Source organism: Trachypithecus francoisi, unplaced genomic scaffold (assembly GCF_009764315.1).
Source record: "Trachypithecus francoisi isolate TF-2019V2 unplaced genomic scaffold, Tfra_2.0 Lachesis_group20, whole genome shotgun sequence".
Taxonomy (NCBI): Eukaryota; Metazoa; Chordata; class Mammalia; order Primates; family Cercopithecidae; genus Trachypithecus; species Trachypithecus francoisi.
Window position 1 is genome coordinate 46536313 of NW_022681466.1, and position 18120 is coordinate 46554432.

The 18120-nt window shown below is 43.5% G+C and overlaps 1 protein-coding gene and 1 non-coding gene across 8 annotated transcripts in view; both read left to right on the top strand.

The window, feature by feature from the left end:
• RFFL (ring finger and FYVE like domain containing E3 ubiquitin protein ligase) overlaps positions 1 to 18120 on the top strand; it is an 80547-nt gene that overhangs the window by 27568 nt on the left and 34859 nt on the right. Inside the window, exon 1 of one of the 7 annotated variants that reach the window (XM_033184192.1) lies at positions 298 to 580. The exons of 5 other annotated variants lie outside the window; for them this stretch is intronic. In XM_033184192.1, the coding sequence (XP_033040083.1) occupies positions 484 to 580 (97 nt within the window). In that variant the 5' untranslated portion in view covers positions 298 to 483. Of the gene's footprint in view, positions 1 to 297; positions 581 to 18120 lie in introns of those variants that run through there. One more of the 7 variants, XM_033184193.1, reaches the window with a different exon arrangement.
• Positions 10183 to 10289, top strand: LOC117068120. The gene has a single exon (XR_004430981.1). It is a non-coding gene; the product is annotated as a small nucleolar RNA U13 (small nucleolar RNA).

Genomic DNA, 18120 nt, shown 5'->3' on the forward strand with positions numbered 1-18120 from the left:
TAATGATGACTGGGCAAGTTCCCTGAGTCCACTGACCCAGATGTTCTAATTTGTAAATGCAAAGTGACTTCTTTATCAGCCTCCTGGGGAAATCTTCAGAGCTGTGAACCTGCTATGTTCAGTAATCTTGCTGACCCCAGCCCCAGCCTGTTCTCAGATGGAATTTTAGAAACTGGCCACTGGAACTTTTTGGGTAAGGGCTCTGGAGGTGGCCAAGTTACCAGCAGTGGGGGAATGAGGTTTACCTGCCCCCAGTAATCAGCACTTGATTTAAAACAATCAGTGGGGCGCCTCTTCTTTCCTAGGTTGCAGTTGATTGCAGTTGGTTCAGGCTGAGTTGTTTGGGACATACAGGTTTTGCCCAGCGTGAGTCAGCACTGTCCTGAGTAAACTCCCTGCTCTGTTGCAATCTTGCTTACCAAAGATACATCCCCAGGCGGCACCATTCACTGTGCATGAAAGCCGCTACTCTTGGTTCCTGAGATGATCTCATCTGAACGTGGCTCCAACGACCTCAGCCACAGGAACTGGAGACAGCTTGCTTTCTCTCGTGGCAATGTTTTGAAACTGGCAAAATCAGGTAACCTCAGACTGTTTTCTTAAATTTCATTAGCTAGATGAAGCTGCATTAGAAACTGGGAAAATCCTGTCTTCAGAAGTGAGTCAGATTTTTTTTTTTGATACAGAGTTTTACTCTTGTTGCCCAGCTGGAGTGCAATGGCACGATCTCAGCTCACTGCAACCTCCACCTCCTGGTTATGATTCTCTTTTTTTTTTTTTTTTTTTTTTTTTGAGACGGAGTCTCGCTCTGTCGCCCAGGCTGGAGTGCAGTGGCCGGATCTCAGCTCACTGCAAGCTCCGCCTCCTGGGTTCACGCCATTCTCCTGCCTCAGCCTCCCGAGTAGCTGGGACTACAGGCGCCCGCCACCTTGCCCAGCTAGTTTTTTGTATTTTTTAGTAGAGACGGGGTTTCACCGTGTTAGTCAGGATGGTCTCGATCTCCTGACCTCGTGATCCACCCGTCTCGGCCTCCCAAAGTGCTGGGATTACAGGCTTGAGCCACCGTGCCCGGCCGGGTTATGATTCTCTTGCCTCAGCCTCCCAAGTAGCTGGGATTATAGGTGTGTGCCACCACACCCAGCTAATTTTGTATTTTTAGTAGAGACAGGCTTTCGCCGTGTTGGTCAGGCTGGTCTCGAACTCCCGAGCTCAGGTGATCCACCCTCCTCAGCCTCCCAAAGTGCTGGAATTACAGGCGTGAGCCACTGCACCCGGCCAGAAGTTTTCTTTCATTTGGGTTCTGGATGTGGCATTAGGTCCAATTAAACCATTGATTATATAAATCTTAGAAAAGTAAAACGTTAGGTTTACAGCTTTATCCATCGTTTGCTTTTGTGTTTTGTTTTTTTTGTGTGTGTCTTGTGGGAAACACTTTAGTCAAACTAAACCATTGTTAAAGGAAAAGAAGCGAAGGCATTTGATTGCCTTCCTAATAACTAAATATTGAGTTGTAGAGAACAGTTTTACCAGTGAGTTTGTTCCTGTATTCCCTTCTGAATTAATAGGAAGAACCTCCTCATCTCTAATTCTACTAGGCTGCTACCCTGTCTCCTTCCTGCTTTTCATCTCCAAACTTTTGAGCCCTTCACCTAATCAGACTATGATATCTCTAGGTGGTCGTCACCTTCAAAATTACGTTTCTGCTCCTTATAATTCCAACAAATTGCCCATGCTCTCTTTCACCTCAGACCTTAGCACATATAAGCCTTCTTTTACACACCTTCCCCAAGCTTAATCTGGCCAGCTGGTTTCAGCCTAGAGGTCACCTCTTCCACAAAGCCTCTTCTTACTTATCAGGGCTAGGTGAGTACTCAGGAGAACCTGGTATTTACTCCAATCATAGTATGTATTGAGAATCAGAGTCTGCTTTGATAGAATTATATCCATGGTACATTGCACATAGTAGGTTCTTAGTAAGGGTAGAATGAGCAAGAGCCTGTACTGTACTTTCTCAACTCCAATCCTCTTATCAACTCTTTTTTTTTACCCCTGAGACGGAGTCTTGCTCTGTCGCCCAGGCTGCAATGCAGTGGCACGATCTCAGCTCACTGCAACCTCTGCTTCCCGGGTTCAAGTGATTCTCCTGCCTTAGCCTCCTGAGTAGCTGGGACTACAGTCATGTGCCACCACGCCCAGCTAATTTTTGTGTTTTTAGTAGAGACAGGGTTTCACCATGTTGGCCAGGATGGACTTGATCTCTTGACCTTGTGATCCACCTGCCTTGGCCTCCCAAAGTGCTGGGATTACAGGCATGAGCTACTGTGCCCAGCCCTATTCATTCCTTTTAGTTTCACATCTTTAAATGTGCTAAACCCAGTTGATTTTATTGGAGTACTGTTTGATGTGTGGCTTTTCTTCATTCACACTGTCATTGCCTTAATTTACTAGAGGTCAAAACTGGACAATTAAAATCAGGCTGGGCGTGGTGGCTCATACCTGTAATCATAGCACTTTGGGAGGCCGAGGTGGTTGAATCACCTGAGGTCAGGAGTTTGAGACCAGCCTGGCAAACATGGTGAAAACCCATCTCTACTAATAACAAAAAATTAGCTGGGCATGGTGGCACGTGCCTGTAATCCCAGCTACTCAGGGTGCTGAAGCAGGAGAATCGCTTGAACCCAGGAGGTGGAGGTTGCAGTGAGTGAGGATCACACCACTGTACTCCAGCCTGGGCAACTGTGAGACTCCATATCAAAAAAAAAAAAAAAACTAAAAAGGAGAGAGAGTTTGAGACCATCCTGGCCAACATGGTGAAACCCTGTCGCTATTAAAAAAAAAAAAAAAAAAAAAAAAAGCATGCCAGGCATGGTGGCCAGTGCTTGTGGTACCAGCTACTCGGGAGGCTGAGGAAAGAGAATTGCTTGAACCCAGGAGGCGGAGGTTTCAGTGAGCCGAGATTGTGCTGCTGAACTCCAGCCTAGGCACAGAAGGAGACGCCATCTCAAAAATCTGTCAGTCAGCCTAAGGGCTTAAAATTTTGTGTGTGAATACTTTTAGGCACCATCAGAGACAGGGCCTGTACTCTTCAAACATTACAGATACCACCATCTTCTGACATCTTACACACTGAAGACTTAGCATTTTGCCTGCATTGCCTCTAGGAATTTGAGTTTGTAACTCCTAGTTCAGATCTTTATCAAATGGCCACTCCACCATAAGTCTTTCCTTGCTCCTATCTTCTCCATATTATTGCCTAAATTATCTTTTAAAAGTCAACATCTAATCTTTTCATTTAAGGTGCCATTTGTTCCCTGTTTTCCACTTAGCTTGACTTCTAAAACCTTTAACAGTTGGATTCTTTCCTACATGTTGCTGTTAACCATCTTATCTCCCTCTCCCCTGGCCATTTCTCTCCTCTCCAGCTTCACTGAACTTCTCATTTTAACATTCCTTGGATATACCATGTCTTTTAGGACTCTGCCTTTTCCCAATGGACTCTCCCTTCTCCAACTGGCAAGATACTCATCCCTCAGGACACTTAGTTCATATATGCGTCTTCTCTGACTTCTCTGTCTTTTCTGACAGACAGCACTGTCTGTCTCTTCCACTAGACTGTTGAGTTCCTTGACTGAACTTGGTATCCCTGGACTAGAACTTGGCACCATCAGAGCGAGTGGCTGACCTGGATCTCCAGGGTCAAACCATTATTCTTTGCAATATTAGAAAATCCATAAGTTTTTTGTTAGATGGCATGGTTTTTTATTCCTATTTGATGAACATGAGCCCATGGCTGCTTACTTTGTATGTTACCTGTAACCGTCAAGTAATCATTCAAAGTTAATTTGAAGATTTAAAGGGCTTGCTGAGATCTAGTCCGGCAATATTACAACATTTTCATGGTGTTTTACAAAATTATTTCCCTCATATGGTTTTATTTGTGTTGGGTAGGCTTTATTTATTATCCCTATTTTACCAGTGATTATAAAGCTAGTCTGATACCAAAGCATACTTACTTTCAGCTAAGACTCAGAGAGAAAACATGGTTCTTACACTGCATTAAGCAACTGGTTTGCCTCTTAATATAGTAGTTAAATATACTCTATCAGGTTCCACAGAAATGGTGCTTTTGCTCGATGGGCAAGTGCTAACGGTCTTGCCTTTTACAAGGCCACTTTATCATCAAAGTAGGAGGAGAAGGTGCTCAGAACCTGCCTGACCTATGGGAAGGCCCTAGTTGTGGTTAGAGACCTTGATTGAAATTAATGGTGTGCCCACTCCAACCTCTCAAGTTTTTCTGTTATACTTCAAATATCTGGAAGTTGTGAAAACCTGCTGCCCTGGTGGAGCGTCAAACCAGGCTGGTGAGTGAAAGCAGTCATCCCAAAATGGAGTAAGCTGAGTGTTAAGAGCAGAAAACCTTTTATAGTTATAATAAGTAATTAACTTTGTAGATCACTTCACAACTTTTGGAGTGCTAACATGCCATATTTGGGACTATGAGGAATTCCATTATAGAAAGATGAACCATTAGAGCTAGGAAATAATCTCTGTTAGATATTGGTATGTGGCATTCACTTTTGGTCCCCTCATACTTGAGAGGATAATTAAAATGATTAAAAGGTTGAAAAATAGATGTTATCATTTTAAGTTTAAAAAGGGGGGAAAGATTTTAGCCTGGAGAAGGAAAAGCTACGGGAGAGCTTGATTATCATCTTCAAATACAAGACTAGTTTTTGCCAGGGGGATTTTTATTAATTATTCTTCATGAACTTCAAAGATTTAAGAGGAAATGGTCTTAAATTGAAGGAGGAGCAATTTTGATGAGTACGAGAAAGAGTTTTTTGATCATCAAAGTGGAGAAATGTTTGAATGACTGCCCAAGAGAGTGTTGAATTTCTGACTGTTTCAGTTGTCTGTTGTGTGACAAATTACCCGAAGACTTTTGGTGGCATAACATGACAACCATTTTATTGCCTATGATTTTGTGGGTTAGTAATTCAGGAAAGAAGGACATATTTTTTTTGCCCCATATGATGCTGATTGAGCTGTAGGATCCAAGATGGTTGCACATGTCTATACCTTTGGAGCTAGCTGTTGGCTGGGATATCCTGGTTCTCTGTGAGTTCTTTTTCTTGGTCTCTCATCACTCATAAATCTGTATAGAATGGCCAGGCACGGTGGCTCATGCCTGTAATCTCAGCACTTTGGGAGGCCGAGGTGGGTGGATCACCTGAGGTCAGGAGTTCCAGACCAGCCTGACCAACATGGTGAAACCCCGTCTCTACTAAAAATACAAAAATTAGCTAGGCGTGGTGGCGGGCACCTGTAATCCCACCTGCTTGGGAGGCTGAGGCAGGAGAGTTGCTTGAACCCAGGAGGCAGAGGTTGCAGTGAGCCAAGATTGTGCCCTTGCACTCCAACCTGAGCGACAGAGTGAGACCGTCTCAAAAAAAAAAAAAAAAAAAAAAAATCTAGCTCGAGCTCCTTTTCACAGTGGCTGGGCCATAACGGAAGCTGCAGGATCTCTTAAGACCTAGGCCTGGCAGTCATACATCATCACTTTTGCCCAGATACAAGAGGAGGGGACGTTGACTTCACCTCTAAAGGATAGAGGGTAAAAATCACATTGCAAAAGAGCTTGGAGTGTGGTTTGGATTATTACTACCAATTTTATTTTATTTTATTTTTTGAAACAGAGTCTTGCTCTGTCGCCCAGGCTGGAGTGCAGTGGTGCGATCTCAGCTCACTGCAACCTGTGCCTCCCGGTTTCAAGTGATTCTCTTGCCACAGCCTCCTGAATAGCTGAGATTACAGTTGCGTGCTACCACGCCTGGCTAACTTCTGTATTTTTATTAGATATGGGGTTTTACCATGTTGGTCAGGCTGGTCTTGAACTCCTGACCTCACGATCTGCCCACCTTGGCCTCCCAAAGTTCTGGGATTACAGGCATGAGCCACCGCCCCCGGCCTATCACCAATTTTAGATACAGTTTACCACACTGACCTTAGAGATTTTTCGTGAGAGAATAATCAATACGTGTTTATTAAATGGGTAGTTTGGGCATATGATTTACAAATTTGGCTGCATATAGAGTCATCTGGGAGCTTTTTACAAGCATGAGCTCCTAGGTACCAGACCAGTGACTCAGTATCTCCTGGGAGTGTTGTGTTGGCACATAAGAGACACTCTTAAGTCCTTTCTTTCAGGTAGCTATCAGTAAAATGAGTGTGGTGCGGGGGACAGGTAGGTATAATACGTAAGGCAAGATGGTATGTACGTTGAGATAGATCTTATCTCTCCTGCTTCTAGGACTTGTTTGAATCATCTGTCTAGTATGCTCTTCCTTGCAGTCTGCCTAGGGTAAATTATATTTCATTAAATCAGCCCGTCATTAGAACAGTGTTTCTTGATGCCTCTCATTTTTTTCTCATGGTTTCTGGCATTTTTCCTTCATTGCTTTTTTTTAGTTCATAATTCAATATTTATATGATTGTTTGATGTATAATAGACAAAAATATATCTGCTTTGCTTTCAAGTATCTAACATAGTATCTGCCTCATAAAAGGCACTCAGTAAGTACTTGTTGAATGAGTAAGTGGTTGAATGCATGAATGAATGAAGTGATATTTGAATTTAGTTTTAAAGGTGATTGGAATTTTGGACAGGTGAAGCAAATGAAAGGGAAATTTATTGTTCTGAAGTGGAAACTGTGGGTCATTATTGCTCATGTAATTTCAGAAAACTGGAGAAACTGGTTTGGGAAAAGATGAAAGGTTGATTTTATATCTAGTATGCTAAATTTGAGGTATGGAGGTTTAGCAGGCATTTAGAAATGAGACATTTCTATGCTAAATTTGAGGTATGGAGGTTTAGCAGGCATTTAGAAATCTGAAGGGTGAGATTGATTCCAGATATTCACTTTTGGGAGTTACCTGACTGAAGAATATGAAATCTATTCCTTTCACAAATACCTGGGTAAGCTCCTACTGTGTGCCAGACAGCTATGTTATAGGGAAGGTGAACTGCAGTCTGAGAAGGAGCCAGTCTTGTGACAAGAGCTAGGGAGAATGTTTCAGCCAGAAAAGGAACCCCAAGTTTGTAGGCCCTGGGGCAATAAATAATTTATAATTTTTGAGGAATTGAAAGAAGGTGACTGAAGGACAGAGCGAGGTGAGTGAAGAGGGACAGCTGCATGAGGTAAAGTGGGAGAGGCAGGCAGAGCCCACATCACATGGGGACTTTGTGGGCTAGATAGTGAGTTTAGCCTTCACTCAAAAGTGTGGTGGTGCTGGGCATGGTGGCTCACACCTGTAATCCTAGCACTTTGGGTGGCTGAGACAGGTGGGTCACCTGAGGTCAGGAGTTCGAGAACAGCCTGGCCAACGTGGTAAAATCCCGTCTCTACTAAAAATACAAAAAATTTTAGCCAGGCATGGTGGCTCATGCCTGTAATCCCAGCTACTCAGGAGGCTGAGGCAGGAGAATTGCTGGAACCCGGGAGGTGGATGTTGCAGTGAGCCAAGATTGCACCATTGTACTCCAGCCTGGGTAACAAGAGCGAAAACTCTGTCTCAAAAAAAAAAGGTGGTGGGACACCATTGAAGGCTTAAAACAAAGTGACAAGCAGAGATTCTTTTTCTAAATAAAAGGATACCCTGGCTACTCTGTAGAGAATAGAGAGTCACAAAAAAGGGACTAGTAAGGAAGTGTTTGTCTCCCTTCTTGAGAAGGATCATGGCAGATAGGGCAGGTTATGGCAGTGGACATAGAACGGGATACTTGCAGGATGCATTTAAAAAGTAGAACCAGGCTGGGCGTGGTGGCTCACGCCTATAACCCCAGCATTTTGGGAGGCCGAAGCGGGCAGATCACCTGACTTTGGGAGTTTGAGACCGGCCTGACCAACACGGAGAAACCCTGTCTCCACTAAAAATACAAAATTAGCTGGGTGTGGTGGTGCATGCCTGTAATCCCAGTTACTGGGGAGGCTGAGGCAGGAGAATCACTTGAACCTGGGAGGTGAAGGTTGTGGTGAGCCGAGATCGTGTCACTGCACTTCAGCCTGGCAACAGGCAAAACTTCGTCTCAAAAAAAAAGAAAAAAAAAAGTGGAAGTAAAATTCACTAGAGAAGGAAAGGAAGAGGGAAGAGTAAGGAGTACAGAGCCCTGGGGCCTATGTAGGGAGCACAAGGAGGAACCAGGGAAGGAAAATAAGGGAGCAAGAGTGGTTATTGATGTCAAAGGCGAGTCAAGCTACTGCGCCTGCAGTGGGAGCCAATGTGGGAAAAGGAGCCTATAAGGAGAATTCAAGTGTATTTTTTTTTTTTTTGAGACAGAGTCTCGCTCTGTTGCCCAGGCTGGAGTGCAGTGGCCAGATCTCAGCTCACTGCAAGCTCTGTCTCCCGGGTTTATGCCATTCTCCTGCCTCAGCCTCCCGAGTAGCTGGGACTACAGGCGCCCGCCACCTCGCCCGGCTAGTTTTTTGTATTTTTTAGTAGAGACGGGGTTTCACCATGTTAGCCAGGATGGTCTCGATCTCCTGACCTTGTGATCTGCCCGTCTTGGCCTCCCAAAGTGCTGGGATTACAGGCTTGAGTCACCGCGCCCGGCCCTTAATTCAAGTGTATTGGGAGTAAGTGTGCTGCCTGATGTGTGGTAAGTCAATACCCAAGACATGGGGGCGGGGTTTAATTGTAGGGCTGCAGAATGAGGAGATGAGAGAGAACTGCAAATCCATCCCCCTGAGGAGTTTGGAGCTAGGGTTTTTAAGGATTTTGGAGTGGGCTGGAGTGTGGAGATTGTTGGTTGACCAGAGAGAGAAAGGTGACGTAATGGGACCAGGAGATGAAAAAACTGTATTATGCTGATTTCGTTTCTCTCTGAGGGTCTTCAAACTGGTTGACATCAGCTGTTTTACCAGAATTTGGGATCTGAAAAATATGTCAGGCAATTCTTAAAGAAAAGCCTTATGCTTCTAAAGTCAGAGATCCAACCTTAGAAACAGTAGGGATGCAAATGGTCAGTATCTAGTGCCGTGTGACTTTCGATTACAAGGAAATGCGTCAAAGTCCAGCCTGATTAATGTGTTTTTTGTTTTGTTTTGTTTTGAGATGGATTTTGCTCTGTCGCCCAGGCTTGGAGGGCAATGGCATGATCTTGGCTCACTGCAACCTCCGCCTCCTGGGTTCAAGTGATTCTCCTGCCTCAGCCTCCTGAGTAGCTGGGACTACAGGTGTGTGCCACCACACTCGGCTAATTTTGTATTTTTAGTAGAGATGGGTTTTTACCGTTTTGGCCAGGCTGGTCTTGAACTCCTGACCTCAGGTGATCCACCCACCTCAGCCTCCCAAAGTGCTGGGATTACAGGTGAGCCACTGCACCTGGTCTAATGCTTAATTAAAGTTATATTTCTGTCCATAAACCTTGGTAACCCTCTGAGGACAGCTTCATAAGGAAGAATATGGGTAGGTTGTGGGTGTATGGGGCTGCAGGGAGATCATGAAGGTTGAGGACGTAGGAAAGAGCCACACATTTATCCATTAGAAGATCATTGGTGACCATGGAGAAAGGGCTTTCTGCAGAATGAAATTGAGTTTATGAATGAGTATGTGATGGAGAAGTGAAGGCAGAGTACCAGCTACTTTCGTAGGGAAGTTGGGAATTAAAGAAAAAGGAAGATCACAAGGAGTTTGCCTTGTACAAACTTCCATAGAGGAGCATGTGTGGGAAGGCAAGATTTTAAAAGCTGTTGGATCGGTATTTACTAAGCACCTACTCTAAGCTGGTCACTGTTCTAGTGTTAAGGATTTGTGTGAATGACCTCATTTAGGTACTTCATTTTACAGATGAGAAAAATGATGCTCAGGGAATTAATCACCTTGACAGGTCACACAGAAAGAAGACTGTGAGTTCTGTCTGACCCAGGCCCCATGCTCCTAAACCTTGCATGACACTGTTCTTTGGAAAGTCCTATCAGGACATCAGCTAGAGATAAATGAAAGGTTTTTAGAGCCCAGTTATGGCTTAGCTCCAGCTGTATGAATTTGTTAGCAACCCCGTTAAATAAAGTCTTCTTATTTTTCTATAATAATCTGGCAGTTTAGGAATGGAGAGGTGGGGGAGGGGAAGGAAGGAGAGGGGAAGAAAAGGATAGAATAAGAGTTCAGTAAATTAGAAAGGGGATTATTTTGTTGTTCATAAGTGTAATGATTGGATTTTCATGCACATGTATGAGATGTGCTTCCCTCAAGCCTTGTTACTACAAAGTCAGTGCATTACCCATCTGATGTGGGAAAAATAAATCAGAAAGAGGCCTCAGCTTGTGGGAGTGGTGGAATGCAATGGCTTGTGTTGTTAAGCAAAATTGTGTTTTACAGTAAATATTTATTGTGGTTCTTTTGATGCAAGTTATATTGGGATATGGAGGAAAATGCAAAAATGGATAAGATGGGATATTTGACCTCTACACGGTTAGAGAGGAAGGTAAAGTACTTCATTATAGTGCGTGATTGAAGGGTATGAGAGGAAGGTGGAGGAGAAGTATGGGAAAGTATTATACAAGTTAGCTTGTAGAGTGAAGGTGGCATTAGGTAGGGCTGACCAGGGTGATGCCAATCTAGCTTCTCAGGATGACCCCTCAGGATTTTGGTCACTGTGTCGTCAGTCTAGTCTTGGGTCAGAAAATGTATTTTGTTGAGAACCTGGAAATAATTAGTCTTGAAGACAGGATTGTATTCAGACTTGAGTGATTGAGCTCAGAATGGAATGCCAATTTATTATTTTAGAATGAAGGATTCCTTTTCTGTTAAGAGGATTCTGGAATTTGTTAGGATAATTGCTTTTCAGTATCAAGAGATCTGGCAATCAAATTTAATAATATCAAGCTTGCTTGGTGAGCATGGATTTATAAGATAGAATGACTTTTAGGGCAGAATACAGTTACAAAAAAGATTATTGATTGTTTCCCATAATACCTGGTATTGTATTAAGTACTTTGCATACAGTAGGGCATTTTATTCTCCCAGTGATCCTCCTGCAAAGTAGGCACAATTATCTTCAATTTACAAATGAGGAAACCAAGACTCTCTTTAAGCTGATAAGATGCTGAACTGAGATTTGAACCAAGTCCCTCTGCCTCTAAGAGCCCATACCCCTATGTGCTACTATATGCTGTTCCCATCTAAGCTTCATGAAATAACCTTGTTCCACTGCAGAGAAGATGTTATGTCACCTCCCTCTAGTATTTCTCGGCCTTGGGCAGTTTTGGAGTCAAAATGCCCCTCGTTTTTTTCTAGATTTTTCCAGATTTCTTTGCTAATCAGTCTTAGATGTAGTCACATTATTTGTTTAAATACCGGTGTATTCATATAGTCATCCAAGCCTTTTTGTTCTCTTCTTGCTTTTGGTTTGGAAGATATTCTCTCTTTGGAGGAACTTTACATATCTGTTCTCACTGATTTTGTGTTGATTTTATTATCTTAATTTTATGGGTTAAGTTTTTGAGTTTCTTCTGGCTCCTAGTCTACCAACTCCTCCCTGTCCCCTTCCTCTTTCACTAGACTTAAATTCAGATACTAAAGCCAGTTTCTGAATACTCAGTCTGGCTCCAGTCCAGCTATCCAATTTAGACATGGCTCTCTGGATCACTAACTACTGCCAATTACTCACTGCTCCTGTATGTTCTTTATTTCCTACTTGAGTATCCTTGTTTCTGTTGTGCTTTTGGCTTGGAATGTCATTCTTCTCATGAAGGCCCCCTAGTCTGATCCCTCACTGGGAGTAATCACTTCTTCCTGAGTCTCATAGCAGAGAATTCTCTTTTATGTCTCATTTGTGGCACATTACACTTTCTGCCATCTATTATAGTTGTTTGTGTACATACCTATCTCCTACTAGACCATGGCCTCACTGAGCAGATCTGTCTGGTTGACCTTTGTCTTTCCCCTAGTGTCTAGTTCAGTTCCCTGCACATAGTGGGCATTCGATATCTATTGGGTGAATGAATGAATAACTGAACAGAATTTCAGATTTTTAAGTTTCTGCTCATGGTTTATAGATTCCCTCCCTTTTTGCTTTTCTTCTTCCTTTCACATTTCCTTTTCTTTCTTTTCCATTAACCTGTGTTTTCCCTTGCACTGACTCACTGAACTTCTCTTTACCACTCCTTTTTTTTTACCCAGATTTTGCCTCATTCTTTCCCCATTAGCAGTCACTGTGTGGGTGTGCCACATGCTGCCGGTCAGATTTTCTCCATCCTTTTGTGGCTCGAGTTCCTCCATGAATCGGATGAGCAGCGTAGGAATTGACTGGTGATTATATTAAGATCTTAATAAAAGACCTTGTATAAAGAACAGTACTTAAAATTTGTCAGTGTATTGCTTTCAAGAGGGAAATTTCCGATGCATGTTTCAAGTGAAAGGGAAAGGGAAAAAAAATCTTTGGGTGCTGGGGAGGTAGATCAGGGCATTTTATTCACAGTGTGGGATGTGGGATGTGGGATGTGAGAGGCATCTTAGTTGACCAAAGAAATAATGCAGGAAGCCACAGAAACTTCTGCTAACCATTAATATTGAATCCTCAATTTTTTTCTATAGCTGGAGAAAACATTAGAGATGAGTGTAGTTCAACCTTCCTGTTTTCCAGATGAGAAAACAGACCCAAAGAGGCTAAATGACTTGTTCATTAAACTGGGGTATTTGTTGCCCAGTGTTTACTTATAGAACTGAATGTGGCCTAGGAAACCACCAAATCTTTGAAAGCAGTGGAAAGTTGCACTTGAAGTGGAGGCTTTAGGTGTCTAAAATTGAAGGCTTTTGCAATGCTGAAAAGTAGACTGTCCAGTTGGTAGCCTGTTGGATTTGAGGCAGTTTTCACCAAAGGGCCGTTTAGCTGTCTCAGTCACTCCCTTCTGGGAATCCGTTCATTCTGCATTTGAACAGGGGCTAACGTTAAATTATTAAAACATTTTCAATTTTTCTTGCTCTTTTTTCCAGCCCTCATATTCCAAGTTTTGTTTCAGGGTTAATTTCCTTATCTCAACACTATTTGTGTTAAGTTTTTATTGCTTAAGTCAGATGTCAGTACAAAGCATGGGAAATCCAGAAAGTGTCTTGGACGCTCATGATTGGTTTTTGGTGCTTGTTAGGCAGATCTTTTACCTAACTCATATAATAATGTACTTTATTGTCACTGAAATACTGTCTAGTGAACCAGTTGGCAGCAGATATGAAAGGTTACCTATTTGTTGAAGGTCTAGGGTGCAGCAGTGGAAAGAGATCAGATAGCCCAAAATAGGAAGTCAAGTGCAAACAGGATATATTTGTCTACTGTAACTTGTATGCCTGTGTTTTGAAACTTGGTGCTGTTAAAAAGTCAAGACTTCTAATATTTGAGCTTGGCTGAAGAAGTCTCCATTTTGGGTTTGAAAAGAAGCTAACATAACTAGTCCTTTACAGCCCTTGCCTTTATCCATATGCATATCTTTCTTCTAGGGACCATTCTTTCTTCCTGAGCATGGTTGTTTTTCCTAGTTTATAACATACTGCATCTATATGGTTTATAAAATGGAGCCACTGAATTGACTGCTGATGTTACTTTTGATAGATATGGGATTCAGTCTGTGTTTGGCTATTTTTTAAAATAACAATGGGAAATTTTAGCCTATAATTCACCATCCTTTTATTTTTTATTTATTTTTTATTGTTTTGAGACAGAGTTTCACTCTTGTTGCCCAGGCTGGAGTGCAATGGCGTGATCTCAGCTCACCACAACCTCCGCCTCCCGGGTTCAAATGATTCTCCTGCCTCAGCCTCCAGAGTAGCTGGGATTATAGGCGTGTGCCACCACACCTGGCTAATTTTGTATTTTTAGTACAGATGGGGTTTCTCCATGTTGGTCAGGCTGGTCTCAACCTCCTGACCTCAGATGATCTACCCGCCTTGGCCTCCTAAAGTGCTGGGATTACAGACATGAGCCATTGTGCCTGGCCTCCATCCTTTTAACATATATATATATATATATTTTTTTCTCTTTATATATATATATATTTTCTCTTTTTTTGTAGAGCCTGGGGAGTGGCTCATGCCTGTAATCCGAACAGTTTGGGAAGCTGAGGCGGAAGGATTGCTTAAGCCCAGGAGTTTGAGACCAGTCTGGGCAATATAGTGAGACCCCCGTCTCTACAAAAATAAAAATAGCTGAGTGTGGTGGCATGTGCATGTAGTCCCAGCTATTCAGGAGGTTGAAGTGGGTGGATCACCTGAGCCCAGGTCAAGGCAGCAGTGACCAAGAGTGCATCACATCTAGCCTTGGTACCAGAGTGAAGTCTTGCTGTGTTGCCCAGGCTGTGAGCTGGTCGCAAAGTCCTGGCCTCAGGTGATTCTCCTTCCTTGGCCTCCCACAGTGCTGGGATTACAGGTGTGAGCTACCACACCTGGCCACCGCCTTCTATTTTTTTTTAATTTTTATTTTTTGAGACTGAGGCTCCCTCTGTCACCCAGGCTAGAGTGCAGTGGCTGGAGTGCAGTGGTGCAATCACAGTTCACTGCAGCCTTGATCTCCCAGGCTCAAGTGATCCTCCCACCTCAGCCACCCAGTAGCTGGGATTACAGGTGTGAGCCACTACAACAGGCCCATTGTTTTTTTGTTTGTTTGTTTGTTTGTTTTGTTTTTGGAGATGGAGTCTCACTCTGTCACCTAGGCTGGAGTGCAATGGTACGATCTCAGCTCTCTGCAACCTCTGCCTCCATGGCTCAAGCAATTCTCCTGCCTCAGCCTCCTGAGTAGCTGAGATTACAGGTGCCCATTACCAGCCCTGGCTAATTTTTGTATTTTTAGTAGAGACAGTGTTTTGCCATGTTGGCCAGGCTGGTCTTGAACTCCTGACCTCAAGTGATGAGTCCACCTCGGCCTCCGAAAGTGCTGGCATTATAGGCGTGAGCCACCATGCCTGGCCCATTCTTTTAAATAACAGTTTGTTTTTGTTGGTTTCCAGAATTTTTAGCCTAACTTTTGAGTATTTTCTGAGCGTGGTTTACAAATGACTACCGGGTGTTTGTGAACTTTTTTTAAGTCTTTGAATTCATACTTTCCTTGAGTACTGGAGGCTGCATCTAATGCTAGCTGCTGAATTGCTTCATCCCTTGGCAAGTCTCTGGAGAAGAGATTAAGTAAGTAATTTGCTTGGGGTCACTCAGCTGGTAAACAATCTCAGCAGCCCCTATTTTCTGAACCCACCTCCCATTTCCCATTGCTTCCTACCGTGAAATGTGCTTTATTACATTCATTAGAGGACTGGATTGGTTATAGGATAACCATCTGCTCAAGTTATCGCGGGATCTTTGTGGATTATCACAACCACTTGAACCAGGTCCATTCTGCTGGTCTGATACTATAATATGGGACAAGTGAAGGTTTTGATAATGTGTGTATGTGTGTGTGTGTGTGTGCGCGCATGCATTCTGTACTCTTGTCATATTGCAAAGAAAATCGTCTGTCCTTCCACTTTGTAATTCCAGGAGCAAAAGGGTAAAGTAGCAGCATATCTCAATGTGGATGTTCTAGTGACTGTGTGTGAAAGCAGTGAGAACAACATTCCTTTCTGCTATCAGCTCAGGTGTCTTTTTTCTTGACTCTATCAAGGAGTGGTGAATATGAGGCATTTTGCACTTTGTTGTGGGATATAGGCCAATAGTAAAACCTGAAGATCAGGTTGAGCACAGGTGTTCCTGGCGAGGAGAGAATATGATGACGATACAAAGGTTTTTATGACACCAGGAAAACTGGAAATGTCTATTCATTTATGCTGCTTGGCATAGATACCGGGTAGATCACATCCTCCTGGCAGGAGCAGAAAACATTTCAGAAAGTCAGCATAATTTTCAGATTGAGATCAAACGTCAAACCAAGCTAAAGGTCTGTGGGAGGAAGGGGGTGCTTAGTCTCAATTCATCCCGGATTTATCACCAAATCCTATCTGACTTCAGTGCAGTGCAAGCAATTACAGTGCACCAAGTGGAGACCAGAGGTGTATGTTCATTCTTTGAATTTGGCAGAGAAGGGTTGAGGAGCTAAGGGATAAATTCTAAACTGGCTGGACTGCAGAGTTGTGGGGAGTAACAAACTCATTAGCAATGGGGTGGAATTGGGAAGAGATTTAACAGCCTGGGGCTGCAAGGAGGATAAACCACTCTGACCACCTCTGAGAAGTTTTTCAGGGGGTTATATAATTAAGAACTGGTGGAAGAACTGTAGTCATTTAATTCTTAGAGGAGTGGTTTGAAAACTAAATTGAGGCCGGGCGCAGTGGCTCAAGCCTGTAATCCCAGCACTTTGGGAGGCCGAGACGGGCGGATCACGAGGTCAGGAGATCGAGACCATCCTGGCTAACACGGTGAAACCCCGTCTCTACTAAAAAAAATACAAAAAATTAGCCGGGCGAGATGGCGGGCGCCTGTAGTCCCAGCTACTCGGGAGGCTGAGGCGAGAGAATGGTGTAAACCCGGGAGGCGGAGCTTGCAGTGAGCTGAGATCCGGCCACTGCACTCCAGCCTGGGCGACAGAGCGAGACTCCGTCTCAACAAAAAAAAAAAAAAGAAAACTAAATTGAGCTTGATTAGAGGTATTGGCATACCTACTTAATTAATTAATTAATTTTTGAGACGGAGTCTCGCTCTGTCACCCAGGCTGGAGTGCAGTGGCACTATCTCGGCTCACTGCAAGCTCTGTCTCCTGGGTTCATGCCATTCTCCTGCTTCAGCCTCCCGAATAGCTGGGACTACAGGTGCATGCCGCCACGCCCGGCTAATTTTTTGTATCTTTGGTAGAGATGGGGTTTCACAGTGTTGGCCAGGATGGTCTCAATCTCCTGACCTCGTGATCCACCTGCCTCAGCCTTCCAAAGTGCTGGGATTACAGGTGTGAGCCACCGTGCCTGGCCCCTAAATTTTTAAAAAGCAGATAGAGGAATAGAGCTGATAAACATTGTCTTTTTAAAGAACCTTAATGCACTGGGTGCAGTAGTTCACCCCTATAATCCCAGGACTGTGGAAGGCCAAGGTAGTGGATTGCTTGAGTTCGGGAGTTTGAGACCAGCCTGGGCAATGTGGTGAAACCCTGTCTCTACTAAAACCACAAAAATTAGCCAGGCGTGATGGTGAGCGCCTGTAATCCCAGCTACTTGGGAGGCTGAGGCATGAGAATCGCTTGAGCCTGGGAGGCAGAGGCTGCAGTGAGCCAAGATCACGCCACTGCTTTCCAGCCTGGGTGAGAGTGAGACTGTCTTAAAAAAAAAAAAAAAAAAGCTGGGCATGGTGGTTTGTGCCTGTAATCCCAGCTACCCAGGAGGCTGAGGTTGGAGGATCACTTGAGCCCAGGAGGCAGAAGGTGCATTGAGTGAGACCATGCCACTGCACTCCAGTCTAGGTGACAGAGGGAGACCCTGTCTCAAAAATAAATAAAAAAGTTAAGAACCTTATTGGGCCTTTCTGTGTTAAAACAACAACAACAACACAACAACAACAACAACAATAACCTTAAAAAATACTTTGTTTAAATTATTTACAGCCAATTTCTGTTGAACACCCATTGTTTGCTGGGCTCTGGGGTAAATGCTTTGACATGCATTATTTTAATCTTTTCAATGATCTTTTCAATGTAGGAGGTTTTACTGTTTTGAGGAAATTAAAGGAGTTAACACCAGAATTCATTCTATACCATGGTACATTTGGCTGCAGTAATTTTCCTGCAGTCCACTTTGGAAAGGTAAATTGTATAATTTTGAGCCTAGACAGAATTCCTGTCCTGAAGTGCTGTATTTTCCCAGTGCATTGGAGTGCCAAAAATCCCTTCACCTAGTCCCTGCCTTCATTTAAAAAAAGAATGCTGGTTACCCATTAGTCAGTCATTGTGATAATATCTTGTGAAAGCAGCTTCTTCAGTAGAAGGGCCAGAAGAGCTTATCTGGTAAATCCTGTTTCCTGCACCAGAGTAGTAGGGGGATCAGAGTCTCTTTATTCTTGATGAGCTTTGTCATCAGTTTCGATGGAAGAAGGATCCTGCTGTAATTAAACTGCAGGTCCATTTATTCTGTTTTCGGTGTTGTTAGAAGACTACTCTGAACT